Source organism: Toxorhynchites rutilus, chromosome 3 (assembly GCF_029784135.1).
Source record: "Toxorhynchites rutilus septentrionalis strain SRP chromosome 3, ASM2978413v1, whole genome shotgun sequence".
NCBI classification, from domain to species: Eukaryota; Metazoa; Arthropoda; class Insecta; order Diptera; family Culicidae; genus Toxorhynchites; species Toxorhynchites rutilus.
The window spans coordinates 239,757,657-239,780,672 of record NC_073746.1 but is presented as its reverse complement, the minus strand read 5'-3'; the positions used below and the strand labels follow the sequence as shown (position 1 = coordinate 239,780,672).

General features: G+C 37.8%; 1 protein-coding gene across 1 annotated transcript in view; it reads right to left on the bottom strand.

The window, feature by feature from the left end:
• Window positions 1-330: 330 nt before the first annotated feature.
• Window positions 331-23,016, bottom strand: part of LOC129778871 (uncharacterized) — a 35,770-nt gene continuing 13,084 nt past the window's right edge. Inside the window, exon 2 of the mRNA XM_055786023.1 lies at window positions 331-2,880. Coding sequence (XP_055641998.1) covers window positions 1,829-2,880 — 1,052 coding nt within the window. The 3' untranslated portion in view covers window positions 331-1,828. The remainder of the gene's footprint in view (window positions 2,881-23,016) is intronic.

Below are 23,016 nucleotides of genomic sequence, written 5' to 3'. Positions count from 1 at the left end.
GATAAAAATTGGTAGAACAACGAATGGAATTTATACAACGATTATGATGATTGTAAAATTTTGACAAAAATCGAAGTGGAATAGAACAAACTGAGAAATGAGTTTTAATGGCGTTTCGACAATTAGGGGATAGAATTGACCGAAGTGTATCATTTGTGAAGTGTGTGAATTTGTGAAGATTTGTGAAGAAAATTAAACAAGGATGAACAAATAAAACCTGGAATACAATCTCATTACATTAAGATCAAACCTCATATGGAAATTTCTTTTATCGTCTAAATTCAACTATCAAAGACATTACATCGAATAAATTTGCTCGACAAACATTGCTAGGATTACAATAAAATTTCACTTTATTAAAATATTTAGTATAAACGGGAAAATGATATAAGTAAGTTACTTAAAATGATCGATCGAGCTTTTGAGGTCCGTCTGTTGGAACCCTGACTTTGTCGTTTGGTTCGGGTAGACAACAATCGGCACGAGAGAAAGGTTTTCGATTTTTGGATGGCATGTTTTCTGTTCCTTTTTTCACGCACTTCTTTCGCCAATGAATGCAGCGGACTTTGAAGAAGCCCGCTCCTACTTAGCCCCGAGGGTGAAATTGTCTGTTTTCCAATATTCGAGTGTGGTTCGCTTTCTTGTGTTGCGTGCCTTTTTTCTGATTTATCCATAATTAGGTTTACCTGCAGCAACGCATTCAAGGTGTATATCGGAACCTCTTTACCTTGTTTCCCACTTTCGCATACTTTTGAATTTTTGTTCATACATAATTACTTCTGGGCTGTAACTTCGCCTCCACTTGTTCCCTCTGCTTGACACTTATCGTGAATGTACAAAAAATGTGTATAATTCGAACCACTGTTTCACTCTTTCTTGCCAATCGGACACGATATTTCCGACACTATTTATTTGTTACATATGCGATTTTTTTTATGTACAACATTTTTCTTTCGTTAATTTATTCATAACACTAAACAGCGTCCTCCGTCGTTGTTTGTATAATTGAATTATCTAATTACTTAATAAGGCACATCGTGATTTCATCTTTTTCTCTCCGCTTTATATCCGTTAAATTATTTCGTATGTTCGTTTGCTTCTTTGCAAATGTAAATTTAAAACGCTTTAAAATCTTATTTTGGACTGCCGATTTGCTCGTTAAGCGTTTTCTGCGGCCCGGAATCACCGATGACTCGTGTTCAGTAAAATTAGCAGTCATCACTAAGTTTTTTGTGATGTATATTCTAGCACAAACTGATTATTCAATTCAAGTTTGAATCATATATATATAGACCTAAGTTTTCATTACAGTGGAGCTTAATTTATTACATATGTAACATGTTCTCCTAATAACTTGTTTCGATGATAATTACATTTATAGCACACATTGATCGGTCTCTCTGCACGCAATGCAGACTCTCGGGATACGAGTTGGGTGGTGGTGAACTGAGGAAAAACGCAGGTTTTTGGTATTGATGATTATTGGCAAAGTGGTAGAAGGGTTTTGCAAATAATAGGTATGACACAAATTACACTGAGCGGCTAAACGAAAAATGTTTCAGGTGGCATTTTTTCGTAATTTGAGTCTACTGTTGATGAATATCGTATTAATCGACTATTATTCAATCACGTTTCATCGTTTTCACTACACAGTTGTTTGACATTATGCAGTTCATGTTTTCTATACAATTTTGAGTTCTTCGTAAACAGAAATCAACAGAGTCGCATACATTGAAAACTATACACCGCGTCGTTCCCGAATCTTCATTCCAAGCGAATTCACGTACACCTCCTCCGTTGAAACCCTCGGTGGCGGTGCCCACCCGCTTCATCTCCGGGGTTTACCAAACGTGCCGGATGAGGTGGCCATCATCGCTTCGGATCGCCTCCGCTGCAGCGTGGATTCGTCGTTCAACTCGAGCCCCGCGACCATTTGGGCAATCTCGCGTTCCTTCTTAAGGTCGGGCGGGTTGAACTGTAGACTAGCTAACGAGCCGTGACTTCGGCTGCGGTGTTCCTGCCGGATTGAATAGCTGAAGGCCCGTTCGTTGAGGTGTCCTTTACGGCGGTAAATTCCAGTGCCTCCAGGGGATTCCGCTCCCGAGTTGCCCGCCTCATCCAACCCCGCAGCGGCCGATTGTGCGAGCTTCCGGTTGCTCATGGAAAGGGGCCGAGGCTCAAGAACCGATCCGGGTTGGGGCGGGTAGGCGAACATCGGGGGAACTACTGGAACACCGATCGGAATGCCACCATTCATCTTGTTTTTATCTTTCTTTTTCTTACTGCTGCGAGGGTGCTGTAGCGTTGCATACTGAGGGGGTATGTGTTGCATCATCTGGACCGGGTGCATTCCCGGATGGAGTTGCATTTGGTGGTGCATCATCGGAGGCATGCCAACACCATTATGGCTCCGGTGGCCTATGGTGTGAAACTGACGACCACCGTGCGGAGGAGGTGGCGGTGGTCCCATCGCATACATCATCATCCCAGGATGACCGGCGGGACCTCCGGGTGGGGGTGGCCCGGGTCGACCTAGTGGATTCATGTGCATTGGACGTGGTCTTATAAGCGTACCGGATAGACTTTGACTTCCTACCTGTAGCTGTTGTTTGGACTGTTTTTTCACCTCTTTCTTCAGCTTCTTTAACTCCTCTTTCGGTGGTGGGGGCACCGGAATAGGAGCACTGATCTGTCGAGCTCTCGTCGGACGCCCCAGCGTCGATCCTGTACCAGAGTAAATATCATAATGGCCGTTATCCACACCGATACCATCCAGTTGATCAGTCGAACCGCTCCAAACTTTGTGGTTTTCGTCGCCATTATAAAGCGAACTTCCGTCTCCGTCGTCCACCACGTCCAAATCGGCGCTACTGGCGTAAACTGTGAAAGAGAGAAAAAAAAACGAGAACTGTTTAATAGAGGTCTTCGATACAACAATGGTAGGAAACAAATAATAACCAATAATGTCGAAATGTACATAATGTTGCTCATCTAGCAAATGACGAAAATCGAATAATCACCTCATCCACGGGGCACACGATCAATTGCGTTTTTGCTACTTCTCTCAAGGCGGGAAAGTGGTCTACAAATACTCGGACCTCGGACGCCGCAAGTTGCGATCATTGGAGGTGACCCTGATTTTATGGGCGTTGGCGTTATGGGCTTCATATTTCACAACGAGGTTGCAGTTTACGAAGTGGAATGGTTCATTACTCCCAAAATTAGACTGCTGATCTTCTGCAATTTTGAGTTGTTTTTTCTGCTTCAATTTGACCCGACCCGACGAATTGTGAAAACATGGTACCGAAACAAAACTATCGCTTTCTTTCAATGTCTGTACGGGTGAGCTTGGTGAGCGTTTCGCTGATGTGATTTTAGAATACGAAGGAAAATGTGCTTTGAAAGTGTTTGAGATGAATGGAATATAAAATGAAAAAAAATATCTTGTTGAAGTTACTCCAGACTTGATGGAGTACTTTTTTGGGGAATTCTACCAAACAATTCGAGGTCAGAAAATCTTTCCATGTATTCTTGTTTTTATATTATGCTTGATCTGCGATTCTCTCTCGATGAAAAACCTCTGAAAATATTGCTTTTAACCTACTATATTTACTTGTGAAAAATCTATATTTCTATATTTTTTTCGCAAATAAACCTGTTTATCTTTCTGGATGTTTCTTTCGAGCAATCACATAGAAATCTATTCCGGTTTTCTTTTGCTACCATTACAACTTATTATGATTCTTCTAACGAAAACAAGTTTTCAATAGATCATCTTACTTTCCATAGGCATTGGGATCAAAAATGGTTGAACTTCACTTTTTCAGGAGGACAAAAGTCTTCGTGACACCAATCTTTTTTATATCTGCTTCATAAGATCTGAGAGCACTCGAAATGCATGAAACGTGAATTACTCATTTGCTTTCATTTACTTAAAGTTGAAATCGACCGTCATCGTTCCGATTTCAATCGAAATAGGTAGGAAAGGCAAAGAAATTACGGCGGGAGGAAGAAAAAAACGTTAAATTTATTTAAGTTAAACCAAACTAATTCCTTTACAAAGTTGAGAGTGTTGGCGTTCTTCGACAACTTCGATAAAGTAAGTAAGTGTAAAGAAAGTCCATACAAGTTGACGAAGAACAGAGAAAAGTGAAAAATTATGCATATTAGTATGAAGGAAATGAGAACGTTTTCGTCAAAAGTGCGCGGGGAGCTGCAGGATTTTAGAGGAAAAAAAGTTTATTCCAGAATCAGAAAGTTTTCAATAAAGATTGAAATAATGCATGTTTTTGCCGTAAAAAAACTTATAAAAACAATTCGTGACGCTTGATTATTTTATTTGAATAACCCTTCAAAGTTAATTTAATTTACAGCGCTTAGTAAAATAACAATCCTGATATAAATTCTGTGGGGGTCGTCGTAGCCAATACAACTCCTCTAGAGCGTGTTCAGTCCATCCGCGATCTGGGCGTTGTCACTGACTGCAAGCTGACGTTCAATGAACACATCGTTTCCATAACAGCCAAAGTGTTTTCTGTTCGCGGATTCATCCGGCGCAATGCATCGCAATTCACCAACGTCTATGCCCTAAAAGCGCTCTTCTGTACGTTAGTGCCCAGAATATTGGAACATGCCTCGCCGATCTGGGCACCGTATTGCGTTGCTCAAGTGATCCGCATTGAACGTGCACAAAGGCAATTTGTGGGCTTCGCCCTCCCTAACCTTTCGTGGAATGAATGCCAACTTATGGACTTTCATTGATCATCATTACGAAGAACATAGACACAGTGGTTGTTCGTATTCTACCTTCTGAAAAACAACATCAATTGCCCGGACCTACTTGAAAAAAGTTCGCTTAACGTTCCTCAACGTCAACATAGAAAATTACCTTTAGTTTTCGTTCCGAAACATAGAACAAGTTATGGTTTCAACAACCCTAAGGGCATTCATCAATGTTGGTAGTAGTTTCGATTTTAACATGACCAAAAACGTTTTCAAAAATTCTATTATGAAAGTGGCTTGAGTTTGAAATCTGTGCGACTTTGTCGAAGATTAAGGGGTAGTACACTATGAACATCATAAAAAGTATGTGATTTTAGCGATTTTTTTCAACAAGAAAATAAATTACTATGATTAATCTGAAATTAGGTATATATTACTTAACAAACAAAAAATGAATTGGTGTCAATTGGAAAACCCGCAACCGGTTTGTTGAATCCTTGCAGACTAAACCTTGTAAACTGGTGGGAGTTCTACAAGTTTTCCTAGTGGACCGATTTAAACCATTGATTTTTTCATGTCAATGGATATATTTCCTTATTTATATATTTTCCTTTCATCGTACGTAGGATTTTTTCGAAATATTGATTTTTGACGAAATGGCGACATTTTTTGTAAAAAAATGCGTTTTTGCCTAAAAAATCGAGACTTAAACATGTGAATGTTATTTTTCAAAATATCAAAAAATCCTATGCACGATGATAGGAAATTTAGTGGAGAATCTGGGAAAAACTATTTTATGAAATCGGATGGACCGTTCCGGAGGTAGAACTTCCATCAGTTTGCAAAACTTAGTTTCGAGAAAAAGGCGTTTTAAATTTTGAATTCGCGTTCCTTACGCAAAGACTTAGGTCCACTAATTGACTTGCAATTTTGGAACGGAGCATCGGACAAACCTGGGACAAAAACTACAGTAAAGTAAATACCCCAGAGAACATTTGAGGCCGGATTTTTTATTTTTTTTATTTTTTCAAGTTTCCATAGTGTACCACTATAAATAAATATTCGTATTTTTCGAAGTTTTAGCATATTATAAAAATCCACATCATTTTGAATGTTAACTCAGATTCCTGCAAGCGATTCCAAATAATACTTATGATAATCAATTCTTAAAAAAATAAATGACATGCAATCATTCTGTTTTTTCAGTAATCATACAGACAACGAAATCGGAAGTAACAAAAAGTAAAAAAAAAGTTAAAGGCAATGGACTTCGCAGTTTGAACTATTTATAGAATAAAGGAAGAAGAAGGAAGAAACAATTTATCCACGCTCCCGGCGTCAATATAACAAAGAAAGAAAAAATTCTACTAATGAGTTTGTTTTCGAATTTCGTTCCATTCGCGTAGAGTGTTAGAAGTGATGAACAAATGATTCGTATATACTAATTTGGTAGACACGAAGACAGAATTGAACCTGTGAAAAACAATTTTTATTATTTGCACTTCGTAAACTAGGCTGGTGTGGCTCCCGTGGCCGAGTGGTTAGCCTCACACCTAACATGCCGGGGGTTCGGGTTCGATTCCCGTTCTGATCGGGGGAATTTTTCGTCAAAGAAAGTTCCTCCGACTTGCACTGTGGTCACGCGTATTCTAGAGCTTGCCACTCAGAATGCGCTCAAGGCGTGTTCTTCGGCATAGAAATCTCAACTAAATACTAATTAAAATGACGCAAGTAGTATGAGACGGCGAAGTTCCTCTAGGAAGGCTAAAAGCGGTCCAAACTATGCTGTTCTTCATACCATCTCCCTCCATATGAGGCACGTTGCATGCTAATCAATATGAAAAGCTTATAAGAACGTCGGATCTCTTCCATGGTTCTATTCATTTATTATTTTTCTTTGTCCCACCAACACACCCCCACACCAAAGAGCTCGCACAAAGCCCCTTGGTAATGGGCTCCTTTTCGTTTTTTTATGACAATAGAAACAAAATAAACAGAAATTGGTAGCTACAAAACAAAAAACAAAAAGAGAGTAAAACACAGATATTAACACAGTTTAAGTTCAGTTCATGTTAAGGTGTGTGATTAGCATTTTAATCTAATATTCTTAATAGGGATGTACCCAGTGGAATTATGTTCCTTTGAAGGGATCCCTTAAATATAAAAACCTAGCATCTACAGCTCGATATATTTTTAAACACGATTTGAATGCAAAGTACACTGGTAATTAGCACATTATGTCAAAAGATTTCCAACTTCTAATTTCAAATGCTGCTTTAAACTGGTTTTGAATTACAGTCGATTATTCAACCTCTTCAGACGATCCGGAAGGGCATTGTACACATATGGACCGTAGAAAGAAATTCGCATTTGCCCTAGGTTTGTGAAGGTTCCCGAACGCATTAGATTATGAGCATACCGAGCATTGTGCTCATGATTTGTGGTCGGTAGGATGAGATTACGAAGCATATTCTGATTTTTAATCACGTCGTATACAAACAAGCAAGACTGCAACTTGCACAGGCCACGTAAAGGGAGAATTCTGTGCGACACGTTTGTATACAGTTGAAAAGAGGAATATAATTGCGGCAAGCTCAAAATTATTTTTAGGCATCTGTTTTGTAATACTTGTAATTTTTTAAGCTTGGCTTTACAGGCATGACCCCAAACGATTATTAAATACTGCAAATGGGAATGAATACAACCATGATAGAAAGTCAAAAGGGCATTTCGAAACACAAATTTACTAACACGATACATGATACCACATAAAGATGCAACCTTCCTTCGCATAAAATCTATTTGAAAGCTGGGTTCATTTTCGATTACTATAGACCCAAGTGATAGGCTGTCATGCAAAGGAATTTTCTTCCTCGGAGAATGGAACACCATGTATTTGGTCTTCGATAGATTTAGTGTAAGCAAATTTGTGTCAGAATATCTCGTGAGTATCCGCAAATCGTCATTGATGCATGAAGAGTGCTTCATTCGTCTTTGATCATCACGAACTGTTGTCTTCTACTCAAGTAACTGCGAATAATATCGTTAGCTAAACCCCGTATTCCATAGCTCTCTAATTTGTGTAATAGTATATTGTGGTTCAGGGTATCGAATGCTTTTTTCAACTTAATAAAAAGGCCACCAACAATACTTCGGTTATCAATTTTGTCTATCAAAAATACCACTAGCTCAGTTATTGCAGTAGAAGTACTACATCCTTTTCTAAAGCCATACTGGAACATGTACAAGACATTGAATTTGTTCAGAAAACTGACCAGTTTATTTACTAATAGTTTCTCAAATATTTTATTAACTATTGACAGTGTGGAGATGGGTTGATAATTGCACGGATCAGACGCATCACATGCTTTGAAAACAGGAATCACTTTTGCTACTTTCAGACAGTCAGGATATTTACCTTGCCTCAGTATTTGATTGAAGAGTTCAGTGAATATTTTTTAAAATGCGTTTAGGTTATTTTTGAGAATAATTGCAGAAAGGTTATTTGGTCCACAACTCTTCCTGGTATTCAAATTATTTATCATGGAAGCATATCACAACGAGTGGACTCAGAAGAAATATTAGGAAACCTAATTTTTTACGCACCGATTAGGCACCTGAAAAACCCTAACATTTTCTACATAGATTACCGAAGAACGAATTATGCCAAATATAGTCCTATCAATAGTATGATGAGCCTCTGTAACGAACACAGTGAAATAATTGATGTAACCATGTCAAAGTCAATGCTAAAAGACTGTCAGGATAGAATAAGATATAGTTAAATTTCACTGTAATGTTTGGGCATCATATTTAGTCTACGCTGGTTTGGCGAAATAAATAAATAAATAAAAAAAAATTTGATTATGTAACTTGTTAAAATCGTCTTTTGAATTAAACGGATAAATTATCCAGCCAGCTCTCTCTAGTTTTTTTTTAGTTTTAAGTGAGTAGTTTTAAGTAGTATTAAGAATGTATCGGTCTACAATTTTGATTGACGACAATAAATAAATAAAAAAAAAATAAATAAATAAATTTTTCTTTTAGTCGAAGTGCTGAAATTCAACAAAAAAAGAAATAAATCTCTTCACTTCATCAATGAAGCATTTTTATTTATCATAAACATTTTTGTAATGAACATCAATTATTACTATGCAATTGCAGAGTGATACAAGTGAGATGCAAGTGAAACCACATAATATCAATGAATTGGCTAACTCATTTTAATCTCTGCCAACTTGCCACACTGGGGGTCTCCGTAGCCACATTGGTTGCGCGTTCGTTTAGTAAGCGATCGATCGTGAGTTCAAAACTCCCCTCATTGACCATCTTTGTGTTGTTACAGAATAGCTACGTCCACGCAACAATCATCAGCGATGGAAATCGATCCACGGTCGAAATGAGATCGATTCATCCATACAACTGCTCTGCTCTGCAAGACTCATCGGGCTGTTGTTCTATAAGCAACACAACAATGATCATTCAACTGTCTCCGCTGTCCGGTTTAACTGGAAGAACAGATAGAAAACTCTTATGCCTAAATGGCTACTGTGTAAATGTTCCATATGTAATGGTATAGAAGGAATACTAACGAATGGCAACTGTGTAATGTACTAATTATAGATATGATAACCATGTGACATGTACACGATTAAAATTTGGCTCTGTTACAGCTAAAATGCTAATGAGCCTAAAATAAATAAATGGGATAAAAAAAAACTTGCCCCACTGTACCCTTTTCATAGACATACTAATGAGGAAGCCACGACAATTGAATGTGCCATTCGCAGAAGATTTGAGTAACTCTCGCAATTCAGGTAAAAACTGGTTCAAACGAGAACGAAGAAGCAAACGGAAAAAAAACATATTTTGAACTCCTTCATGTATCAAACAGATGTGGAATTTGCGTCGACGTTACGAATAGCCAGGCCATATTGGTATATTATCCAAACACTCTTGATTTTGATAAACTTAAAGAGTATACCGAAAAAAATGGCAAAATGTTAGCACGAATGAATGAGTGATTCATCGAACAACCAGAGACCATCCGCTTTACACCGAAATCGGAGATGACCGGCTCAAAATCTCAGTCTACCCACGATTTGATGTGGAAACCGTTATTTGGCGACTAAATACATCACTTTACTGTGGCCGGTCACCAACGCTTGTGCCTTTCCCCGTCCCACTCGCTCACACAGCACTCCGAACCTCTTTATACACGGAACAATGATTCATGCCGAGACCTTCGAAACTATGCTACACACTGCCTTCATCTGAGTCAATTCTTAGCTCTGATGTAAATGTAAGGTGAGAAAAATGTCGGCTTCCATTCATCGACGGCAAAATTGTGCCGTGAGAGATCGACATCGTGGCATTTGAAAGCCTACAAAAAAAAATGGAAAATGGAATGTTGGGAAACAGCCCATAGACAGTTCGTTATTTCAATGTTTCCTCCAATTGTTGTGTATAAGGGGTATGTTGGGGTCGCTGCTTTCTTCCGTCCAAACGTTTTCCTACCGATCGATTCGAATCGCAGAAGATGACAGCCAATCGATGTGTGATTGGAATTGCTAATTCGAAATTGATTGACAGGAGGTTCGCTTTTATCTTCTTTTCCACTGCAATCGCAGCGAATTTGTATCTCGCCCGAAGAAGTCGATGACCGATGTGGACGTGGAGGAAATTGTTCATTGTAATCACGCATTGCGTCAGTGCATCGTATTTATGCACGCTTTCCGGTTGACCAGAGTTTTCTTTTCCACGTATTAAATTTTTGGTTCATCGAGAAAATATCCACAATATCCACTGCAATCCAAAATGCCACAAATCATGCAACCATCGAAATTCTTCGTCTTCATAAAAACCACGTGTACCGGTCTCCCTCGGATGAAAAGGAAAGTTTACAAAACTTCGAACCCCACCCCGCTGGTTTGGGCCGAACAAACTCGAATAAGTGGCGAGATGATTTCACAAAAATTTCTCATTTTTGTCAGCGCACAAATCCCAACGCATCACACCGCACTCTGGACCGCCGTATATCAATTGGTCCGCGTGGCCCCGTCGCGAGATGTGATGACCAACGCTGATGCTGCTTATGGCGGCTGCCGCACCGAAAGAGAAAGCATTCGGTCGGTTTTCGCAGGCGGAGAAATAAGTGCGCTGCACAATAAGAGAAAAGTAGATATAAAATCAAGCCGCGAAATCCGGACACGGTGGGAGAAATTTTTTTTTGTTTTTTGATCACCAAGATTTTCGGTGGATCGATTTTTTGTTTTGTTTCGCTTGCTACCTTCGCTACTGTCAAACCCGTTTCGAGCGGGCACGAGCTGCTGTTTTGGCGGTAGCCCATAATTTGGGACTCTCTGGGTCGAAACAATTTAGCCGTAGATTAGAGCTGCGGTCTGATTTATGGCGGTCGGAGTGAAATTTGGAAACATTTTATAGCATTCCACACGTTTGCAATAAATATTATTGGTGGTTTCGTCTTTTTCTTCGAGCGGGTCACATGTTTAGGTGACGAAATTAGAGAAGAAATGATCGAACATTAATTGATTTATAACTACTCTCAAACTGGAAATTAGTTACGTCCAAATTCCTTGATATTAATAGCATTGAAACAGTCACTTTATTTTCAAAGACCACTGCTGTGCTGATGGACTGGAATATTTAAGGAATTTTTGAATCCATTCGGGTTAAAATCATTTATAAATGAGACACAATTTTATACTTGTAAACAGATATTTCTTCATAATTTATGTGTCGACTTGTTCAGCATGAAAACAGAAATAAGGAAAACGACATACGCTCACTTGCAAAATCTATTAGCGTCCGTACTGGCAGAATTGCTGAATGTACCTAAAAGCACAGCGTGATGAGTGATTAAAAACTACACGGATACCCTCATGACAGCTGCAAATTAAGCGTCGAAGTGGAACCGTTTGACGTGAACTGCGGTAGAATATTGACCGACAAATCAAGGCTACGGTAAAATCTCGGTTGACGATTTTATAAAAAAAACTGGATTCTGTTCGTATGTTTGTTGTAGGTGCTTACAAAGTTCAAAGGATGTTTTTCATGGACGGTGAACCGTAAGTAAAAACAGACTTCAAAAAAATTTCAGTATGAAAATATTAAAAATCTTTTGGTCGGGACAAAGTTCCAGACCAATTAAAATTTATGTATTTATATCGGATGGCACTAAAATCTGACAGATGTGCGTCTTAAGGTCGTACGAACATAAAAAAAAATTAATCTTAATCTTTCATTTGTTTCATTTGTTCATGTTTGTTTTTTTTTCTACTTAATTTTTCCCCTTTTATTCTATGGAACCATTAACTCTCCTATACTCGCGCACAATATCGTAACTCGTATACTCACAGACCGTTTGTGTCTGTGTGATATTGTTATTGTGTATTTTAAGGCGTTGTTGGTATTTATTTAAAGAAATAGATATAATTGTATGAAAAAACTCCAGAAAATATTTTTTGTTTAACTTCATTCAGTTTTAGTAGTCATTTAATTCAGCCACCTTTATTCTCGGTCTGTCAGAACTATCCGCGAGTATAGGAAGGTTGAAAGAAATCATATTTTTCACTTCGTTTCTAAATGTTCGTATGAGCGATCCAAAACGAGTGATAACAATCGATGATTTGTGCCACAAATGCAAACAAAAGATCCAAAAAGAACGCTGTAAGTAAATATTCCATTTCAAACAGATACGACCACATAGTTCGCTTAGTCCATTTCTGGTCACTATTATAATTCAATTCGCAGTCCGGATGGGGGATCAGGAGAATCGCAAGAGAAATAGAGCGTGGTCACTGGTCGTGGTATCTAAGAGGAGCACCTTTGGAGGGGGATCTGGTCTGGAATGCATTTTAAGCTCCGGAAAACTAGATATCTAATATCTTCCATCCAAAACGATTAGTTCTGACTACATCAAAGTTCGTGAAGCCGGTCTGCTGCCAATGATTCACAGAAGACCATAGTTTAATTTCCAGCAAGACAACTCCAGAATTCATACCAGTACTGAAACGATAACGTGGTTTAGGTCTGAAAAGATTGATGTAATGGACTGGCCGTCATGTTCTTGAACCTTACCAAGGCGTATTACCAAGGCCATACCAAGGCGTATCGTTCAAGTAATCAATGGCGGTGTAACAGACTATAGAATGTATCAATCTGAAAAGGCGTTTATAAAAAAAACATTTAAAACAATCAGTCTAACTATAAAATAAATTAATTCTTAAGTGGAAACGTATATTTTAGAAATATATTTAATATAAGGTAAATTATCTTGGTTTGTCCACTTTGTTGAATGCTCTAATTAAGCATACCTTTGTCTAATCAGGTATTCGAATGTTTCAAAACATATAAATAAAATTGTATTTTCCATGAGTTACAGTAGTTTTATAGTATATTTTTAGGGATTTACATGTGTTAAAGGATTATAAAATACATCTTCTATTGCTGTCAATGCGCCCCTCATTTGAGCTAACTTTTAATCAATCATCAGATGATTATTTGACACGTATTCAGACCATTTCTGGATTATAACACATACAAATATTGTAAACATCATGCTTGCACACCATTTGCATCAGATTTACATAGCTAAACCATTAAATTAACGCATTTCAATGACTTCAATTCTGATCATGAGTTGTCCAATTCACTAATGTTAAATAAAATTTCTTCATGTTGAGTGTGTTGAGGTGAACATTTTTAAAATGCTCTAGAAAGCGCAATATTCTGAAGAAAGCCTAAATTATGAATGGATCAATATGACGACAGTAAACTTAAACAATGATAAATGCGACATCTACTTGAAACTTATCGATTATATGTGGTTTTCATAAAGAAAAATCGATTTGCATTTACTAGTTGCGTAAAAACACCCTAAATCGGACAAACCAAGAAATAATTGATTCATGTTCTTTGAATATTTAAATTTATTTATTTATTCATTTCGTCAAACAAATATAGACTACACACTTATACACTAATGCTACAATTTTTTCTTAGGTTAAATATTAATTTTGCGGTACATGTTTATTTTTAGCTGGTTTTTATTCATTGTTGTGTCAATTATTTCGCAGTGCTGATTGTATATACGCATCATGCGATTGATAGGGGCGTTATTTGCATAATTTGTTCTGGATGTTTTGGTTAGAAACAAATTTCGTGTTCTTAGTTGACGCCCAGGTACATAGAAATTTAGTTTTTCTAGTAAATCAGCTGACTGTACTCGTTGCGAAATTAGGTCATTAACAAAAGAAAGCATTGCAAATTCACGGCGTTCTTTTAGTCCTTTGTAGTCCTTACTCTTACTCGTCCAGCATTAAAATTATTTCAATATGTTCACAATTTTTTTTTATTGAAGTAGAAAATCCTTATCTGAAAAATTTATGTTCAAGATTCTTTGATCCGACGTACATCCAGCCTCAAAACATGCCTATTATCCAGTATCCGTATCCGGCCAAGCTACATCTATGCAGTCGTGTCTAGGACACAGCCTAGGGATTGAGATTTTGGAAGTTTTTCAAATTTCTATCTCTGGCAGTCTTTACGTGTCAATGTGAAAAATACAAAGTTTGTTTTACCGTTTCCTTATGGAAACAATAATTCCGAAACAACGTTTACAAAACGTGGAATTTCATCATCAAAATTCGTGTCGAAATGGTTGAAAAAGTTGTGGAAAATTGTACCATTCGTATGGAAGTGTAGTCGCTGCCAGCGTTTGCACGGTATCATCGTCGAAAAAGTAAATGACGATCAAGGATGGAAAACAAGGGAGCATGATGAGATTTACGGTTAATCGCAAACTGCACAGATCGTAATCTGTGCAAACTGCGACTAACTATTAATCATCTCCCATCATAACCAAACGATTTTCTCTTGGTAACTCTGAGTTGACCAAAGCATTGCTAGACTGAAACTAGTTCGAATAATTGAGTTACTCTCCTTCCTCGTTTTGTTTACTACTCCTAACAAGAATTTGCTCCATGGGAATGAGTATCTCTATGACGTATGCTTTACGATTCCCGCTCTCTCGTCCGGGCGTTCAATTTTCCTCTCCGAGCGCGTTTGATGAAACTGTGTAAGGAAAAAATGCGCTACGGTAGATAGGACGACATTAATGTTTAATGTTCCACAGAGGATTTCTCAGATGGTGTTTAAATTCATCTACAAGAGACTACAAACAATAATCCCCCTCAAATCACTAATTTATGAGTTAATGTAAATGCATTATTGGCCAAGGCTATTACGATATCGAACACGTGGTCTTGCGAGATATATTTTTCCGCCAGCACAAATACAGAACACTCCTTTCGGGCCCGAGTAAACTTGTAGCTAGAAAAGATCTTAATTACCTTGAATTAATCAAAAAACATAAATTAGCGCAAATATGTCAACATGTGTTTTTTGTGTAAGCACGTAAATATTTACTCATAAAATTTTAGGATTGTGGAACTCTACATAATTTGTATGCAGATAGACTATCCACATTTTGTGGGGGGAATACTCATACAACTCAAATGGGTAATGATTATCTGCTATCACAAAGCTGAGAATTTTTTTGACGTTTTGTTTTACTACTGATTCATTCAAAAAAAAAAAAGCTTTATTTTAAAATGTTTTCTTATCCTGAGACTGGCTTACCATATTGCACTGCTACTAAAACCGTAGGCTAACCACAAGGATATTTTTTATCCATTTTCGGCGAATAATCAATAGAGTGCCGTGTTATGAAACATTAGAACAATAGCAAAAACAACATCACGATCAGAAGGTGTTGGTTCGGTTATTCCAGACGACATTGGAATATATTCCATCTGATCATCTTTAGGAAGGTTAACGACCTTCAAAGGATAAATTTATCTTGGGAACATTAAATTGATGTTCATGAATTCCAGTCGGACGTTTATTCGCTCTGATAATAATTGTGTGGTCCTCACAAAGCATATATTCAAATGCCGTCAGTTCACCTAAATTCTTCGCATACCGTTTGATGATTAGGTAGGATGTTGATAATCATTTTCTGCGATACCGATTGTTCCAACAGTATTTATTCGACAATATGGAGATTGAATACCTGAAATTAACCAGATTCAACCAAACAAATCTGCGGACAAAGCAGTATGTACACTCAAGAGATGCAACATGTTTGAAGGGATATGAAAAAAACATTGATCGTTCAATAAATCTACTGCCACATATGTCGGAAGTCCACGATATATGAATAACATATGTCCATACTAATTCATTACATTTATATGCAACGAAAAACGTAACCACACAGAATTGAATTAATCAAATATGTGATCCGTTTTATTTACAAAATAAAAAAGGATCTTAAATTCCATTGAATTGTGTTTCGTGAAATCACTAATTGAATTATTAGTAGAAAAAATATTTGAAGAGAAATGTGAATTTTCAGAACTATTGGAATCTAAAAAACTATTTTTAAAATTAATCAATTGCATCCATTTCCCGTCTGCTGTTTATCGGGCGGGATACGACAGCAAAATAAAATCGACACGCCACTCACTGCGGTCAGTGCAATAGAGAATTGAAAATCCCTCGACGAGTGTCGTAAGATTTCAGTTGATCGTATCTTGTACACTTTCCGATCAAGAACTCATCATCCGCTGTATAGGATGGGATTAATCGTTTGTGGCTTGCACTCACGATAAACCTTGAGTAGTAGAAGTAATGCTTCGAGAGTGCATACAGTGGGGATTCCTCTTTCATATTCCTTTTTTGAGATCTTGGTAGCTCACCGTTCCAAGTATTCTCTCTGTGTACATATGAAGGATAAAAGAGCATCGCCTGCTGGGGGTGATTTAAAAACATCCGACTAGAGGGATATACTTATTCATTGATCGTTGAATGTGATTTTTTACCATCACTGATGACGATCAACAATTCATCGGTTCAAATGAGAAATTCAAACACTTCCAGTAACGTTTGTTTGCTTTATTTTGAAATGGAAAACTGACTTCTTGAAAAATCATTCTCCCAATTCGAAGTCATAACTTACCTTAACCATTTGCACTCTGAGTATTTCATTAACTTGAGAGTGTAACAACTCCAAGACATTTTTGCTTTGGATCATATGAAAAATGAACTTCTGTTACTTCTGTAACTAATTTAGAATGTTTATATTTAGTTATTCAACATAGTGTGATAACTGTTGACGCCTTCGCTTATGCATCCGTAGCTTTTTTGGACATGTCTGACGATTTAGGGTGTTAAATTTTTCCCTACAAGAAATTCTATATCAATGATCTAAAAACTTTCCCAATAATCTCCTTCTTCTATGCATTCTGAATGGCTAATGTATCGAATGCAAAACAAACTTTACTGAAAGTGCGCTGCGTCTTTCAACACTGGATATTCTAGCCAATGAACGCAAACTACAATTTGTAATCGTCGTAGGGTTATACCCAGAATAATCAATGGCGCAAAAGTTACGCTTATGGCGAAACTTATACTTTTCTAAAATTACAAAAAATATTCTAAATTGTACGCTGCTCTAGTGATTTTTGCATTAACCCTTTGCCGTCGGAATAAACTTTTCTTGAAAAAGATCCTCTTATCTTTCCACGCTAGTAGAATTTTGTTTATACCGGGTACCGAAACCTATTATTCATAGAAACTCAGTATACATTTGTGAAAAACCTCACTAGACATTAAAGTTCGTTTAGAAAAAACGTAAACATAGTTGAATAAAGTATTTAGTATGGTTCCTTGCTGTGGTGGATGAGAGCAGACAAACGACCGCAAAGTGAGTGACTTCGAATGTTCCTCATTGGGTACGATATCGCCACTGCGCAGAGCTATTGATTTTACTAGTGAATGAATGAAACAGTTTACGGATTCAATTGCAAACAAATCCCAATTTAGGTCAATTCATGCATTATGATAGTGGTTATCGTAGCAAATAGTTATAAACATTTTGCCTAATCATCAAACGGTATGCGTAGAAGTTCAGTGAGCTGGCGACATGAAGGGGCATGCAGTCTTGAATAACCGAGCCAAAGCGTTGCATTTGTACCCGCTTTTGTAGACCGTGTTAGCAAAACGCATTCCGGAGTGTAAAAATGCATGGGGGTATAAAAAGTACTGCCGAGATCTGAAATGCCGATTTTCCCAACTTGTTGGTTTACCCAACTACAAAAGTACTCGCTGCTTGTATCTATTTTGCCATGCCGATTTCCCCAGGCTCCATGGTTTTAAAGTCTGTGTTAGGGAAACATTCCGATATACAGAAACGCAAACGAGTACAAAAGTACCCGCAGTTTGTATCTATTTTGCAATGCCGATTTCCCCAGGCTCCATGGTTTTGAAGTCTGTGTTAGGGAATCTTCCATTCATTCCTGCTATGGTACCTCAATCGCTGTTCAATTTTTACTGAGTGGATTTCCGAGGTGATTTCAATAGCCTGTTTTGAAAGCAATTTTAAGGCTATTGAAACATGTTTTCGGATCAAAAAGTAACAAGTATATAACGCGTAGACATTTTATCTTTCGAATGAAGTGTTTATCATACCATTTCGTTCACTTGTTTAGGAGCTATTAACGTTCAAAATCTCGGTCTTCGGCGTAACGCTTTCGTTTTCGAAACTTTGATTTTACTCTCCGGTATTGAAATGAAAGACGTAGTCCTACGTCAAAAGTATTAGAAAGAAAGACATACAAATTATAATATGGAAAATGACACATTTCTTCTCGATAAGACCACAATTTATGCCATTTTTTTCTGAGCTGAACTTCAACAAGACGAATCTCCAAAATCGTCAACTCGCTTTTTTTTCTTATTGTATTACAGTGATTTTCAACACTTTTGGCTGGCTTGTCATTTCAATTTCATATCGGAAGAATGCCGGGAGTGAAAATTCAACTCGTGATCTTTAGCGTGAGAGGTATGGATGTTACCACTGATCTGGTAGTTGAATCCGCTGTAATCGTTAACTGTATTTTTATTTTCCCCGATCTTTCTAACATTTATCAAGGATCATCACTAACTCTGTGAAGTTTCGTTTAGTTCGCTTAATGAATACTTAATGAAAACATTGTATTGGACAATAGAATCATCACAGAATGGGAACTGAACTCGGTGCCAAAATCAAGTAGAAGGTGAAATATAGTCGTATACCACATAATCGGAATGGCATCAATTACCATTCAAACATTGAGTTTAAATTTAATGGACACAGCTTTGAATGAGATTGAATGCATTTTTTTCTTAGTTTCAAACAGTGCATCAGCAACTGTGCAATCGATTTCTAGAAATCAAACCAAAATCCAACCCAAGCACACTCAAGTTCATCGGCCCCGGTTGAAACTTTTCACCCACAAGCAACTTTCGATTTCCGCCAGATAGCCAATAAACCAACCGTCCATTGTGCCGACCATTACCTCAGTCCGAAGACCAAAGTGCTTAATTCATCAAAGGTTCACCTTCGAAGAGCCCTGTGCGATGGGTTAATAATAGCCTTCGATTGGCATGCGGTGATTGATTTCCCATTGTGTCCCACTCACCACCGGTTTTGTGTTTTTGTTTCGCTTTGTCTGCAGCTTTTTACACGCTTCATTACACCGCCCCATTGGTCTTAGGGCGCGTACTTCAATGGCCGATTGTAATGTCGTTGGAGTCTCTGGCCAGCCGTAAAGCTACGTGCTGTACCACAGCATAGCGTCGTCGGTGGCAGCGGTAGTGACTGGGTGGATATGCTTAGGAATTTGGAATTGCAACATTCAGCCGCCAATGACACTTGCACCATGGTCTTGCCATGGTGCGGGTTGTTCGTTCGGTCGATTGGATACGCTAATTGGATCGGGGCTTGGATATATGAGTGTGGAACTTTTAGATTTCCAAACATAGAACATGATCGGCATATTTGCATACCGAGGCGTGTGAATTGGTCATAATAATTTCCATTCGTTCGCCAGCAATGCCGCTTGCAATGCTGACTTACGCAAAATACGACCGTTGGGAAACCTTTCACGGTTAAGCACACACTTGGTACGCCAGCCGTGATACGCTGTGACAAAGCTGCCAATAGTAAACGAAACGAGGCAAAAGAGAAAAAAATTTTATGAATATTTAGCACTTAGGCTTCGCTCACGGTCATCATGGCACATGGCTGCGGAATCCAGTGCGATAACAAACGAAAAAGATGGGTAACGAAAGTCAAGGTCCCAAGTGGTTCACCATCTAATACCACAACTCGAACACCAAAAACACCAGATGCGCGTCGAATAGATCCGTGCGATGGTTATTACACGGAGATCCATGTTTTACTGGAAGGAAGTAGCCAACGCGTGAGGCGTGTCGGCAATAATTCGTTGTTGGTTATAGCGTGCCGTTTTCAGGTGCGTTGTTTCCTTTTTGTTATCTGCCCAGCGTTTAACCGCGGCTCAGATAGCTAATGGCAGCTAGATTTACGACTTATTATTTGCGTGATTTGATGTTTTTATATTTTTTTTTTTATTTTGTGCATTGCTTAACATTATTTCTACCATAGGTGTCGTTTTACACTGTATTCTTCGCGTAATTTTTTTCCAACTGATGTTTCGCCAACTCGTATTACAAACAGTTTTATAAACAGTATATAATACAGCATACTTCTTCTTCTTAAATGGCACTAACGTTCCTAGAGTAATTTCGCCTTCTCAACGTAGTATTACTTGCGTCATTTTAATTAGTACTTAGTTGAGATTTCTATGCCAAATAACAAGCCTTGAATGCATTTTGATTGGCAAGCTCTAGAATACGCGTGACCACAGTGCAAGCCAGAGGAAATTTCTTTCACGAAAAATTCCCCCGACCCGAACGGAAATCGAACCCGAACCCCCGGCATGTTAGGTATGACGCTAACCACTCGACCACGGGAGCCACATAATACAGCATACATTCATTTCGAATGATCAATGAAAATCAATTAGAGTTGACTATTTACACGACTGATAATATTTGACCACACTATTGACAAATTTTAAGAAATGAAGGATGTTTGCAAACTTTTCATAGTTCTTGAAAATATTCCTTCTATCTTGAAAGGGATATTGGGAAGTATGATAGACCCCAATACGTTTCGTGTAGCTTCACGTAGATATTCAGTAACTGCAAAGCTGGTCTGAAGGTAGTTGAAAAAACAAAAAGGTTGAACACTTCTAGTTTTCATAAACGATTCGATTTGATTTTAAATAAGAATATTGCATTCTGGAAGCCGCAAGGTACCTCAATAAAATGTGCAGTTGTGTACAAAATCTTCAATATTGGTTTTTATTATCAACGTATAGATGGCCGATGTTTTCAACTAACCATATGAATATATATAGGTAACATCTGCAGTTTAAAGCACGTATTGTTTATAGTAATACAATTCCGTTCAGTGTATAATTTAGTTGAATCGTTCGGCTGTGTTCTTTCTGCGCTGTTCAAAATAATATCAGTGGAAAGCGTTTTCAATCAATTCTATTCCAAAAAAAAAATCAATTTTTTCGCAAATTTCGCCATTCTGATAATTGATAACTATTCGATGAAGTAAAATGTTGGCTTGAAAATACGCTTATATTTGTATAGCGGAAAACGGGTTGCAGTAAACGTTGCTCTGAGGAGTGGCGCATTTTAATCAATATTATATAACGCAAAGGTAAAAATTACATGACGTTACACATCAGAAAGAAAATAATCGAAAGATAAAAAAAAATCAAAGGAGTATCCAACTTTGTCTTTTGAAAAGAGTAAAGGTGAACTGAACTTGACTATGAGTACTGTTACAGTTAGGCGGCTCGCACACCGGAGCAACAAGCAACTAGGAAGCTGCAATACGCAATATGCAACAAGCAACATATTTTGTTGTTCTTCGCATTCCAGAGCAATAATAACGCCTGACATGATGCAAACAATCTACTTAACGTACGAAATTTGTCAAATTATGAGCGATAAGTTGCTTTTCAACCGACACGTCGTGTTGTGATATGTGTTGCTCTGTAAAGGCGATAGCGATATCGTATTGCGTCGGTGTGCGAGATCACCAAAAATCAAATGGAAAAATCCATTGGCGATAATATTGCTTATTGCATGTTGATAGCTGCTAGTTGTTTATTGCTCCGGTGTGCGAGCCGCCTTAGACGACGTTTGGCGGTAGCCAAATTATACGCACATAGTCCTCGAACCATTGTTGATAAAATGTAATGTTTCGAATCGCTTCATGTTTTCTAAAATGCATATCGATTGGTCGAAAGAAGTATCTAACGCAATGTTTAGCGGATGGATGAGTCCAAAATTGTTTCGTTTGGATCAAAGGACCGTCGTCAGTATGTGAGACGTCAACCCAATACGGTGAAGATTGTAGAGCACGGAGAAGCAAAAATTATGGAGCAAATTACCGCATAGCATGGATGGATGTCATAAATCAGTATGATTACATCAAGATACTCAGTGAAGTTATGTTACCTCATACTGATACTGAGAAAGAGATGTCACAAAAATGGGTGATGGTAGTAGGACGACGATCTTAAGCACATGAACAAACGTGCTAAAGGCAGGTTTAGAGTCCTAGTGAACGTGAACGTGAACAAACACGAGTAATTTTTGTTAATAATTCATCAGTCCATATATAAAAAGCGGGGAAAACACCTTGATACGATATGAAGATACATTTTCTAGTTGAAAAACATATTTCAACACAATTCATATTGATGAAAATAGATTAATTGAATATTTCACTACGATTCTGAATTTCCACCGTGGAGTCGAGATGATGGTGAAATAACTATGGTGAATTCGACTTTGGTGAACGTAAAAACAGTGGTGAACATAGACGTCAAAATAATTCCCCGTTCAAGTTCACGTTCGAATGTCGCAAGGTATTCTGAAAATTAGTTGGTTCGTGAACAACTATATATTTTATCCGAATTACTTTATTGAAGCTCGATGATTATTTACTTCACGTTTATTGGCGAACTTTTCATATGAACTTGAACGCGAACAAAAACATTCTATTCAATGTGGTTCACCGTGAAATAATCGTACTATTCCACCACCTGTTCAAGTTCACGGGAACTCTAAACCTTAAGGCTGGTGTGATTCAAAGAGAATAAAATGGGGCTTATGAATTGGCCAGCGCTGCTATTATTTTATTTAACTGTTACATACTAACCCATTTGTCTCAGATATTTATATTTTATCAGATAACCGAGAAGTTTACTTGGTTAACATGGTGACTTTTCCATAGATTCTAAGAGAATTTAACCAAGTAAATTCAAAAATGATTGTGTC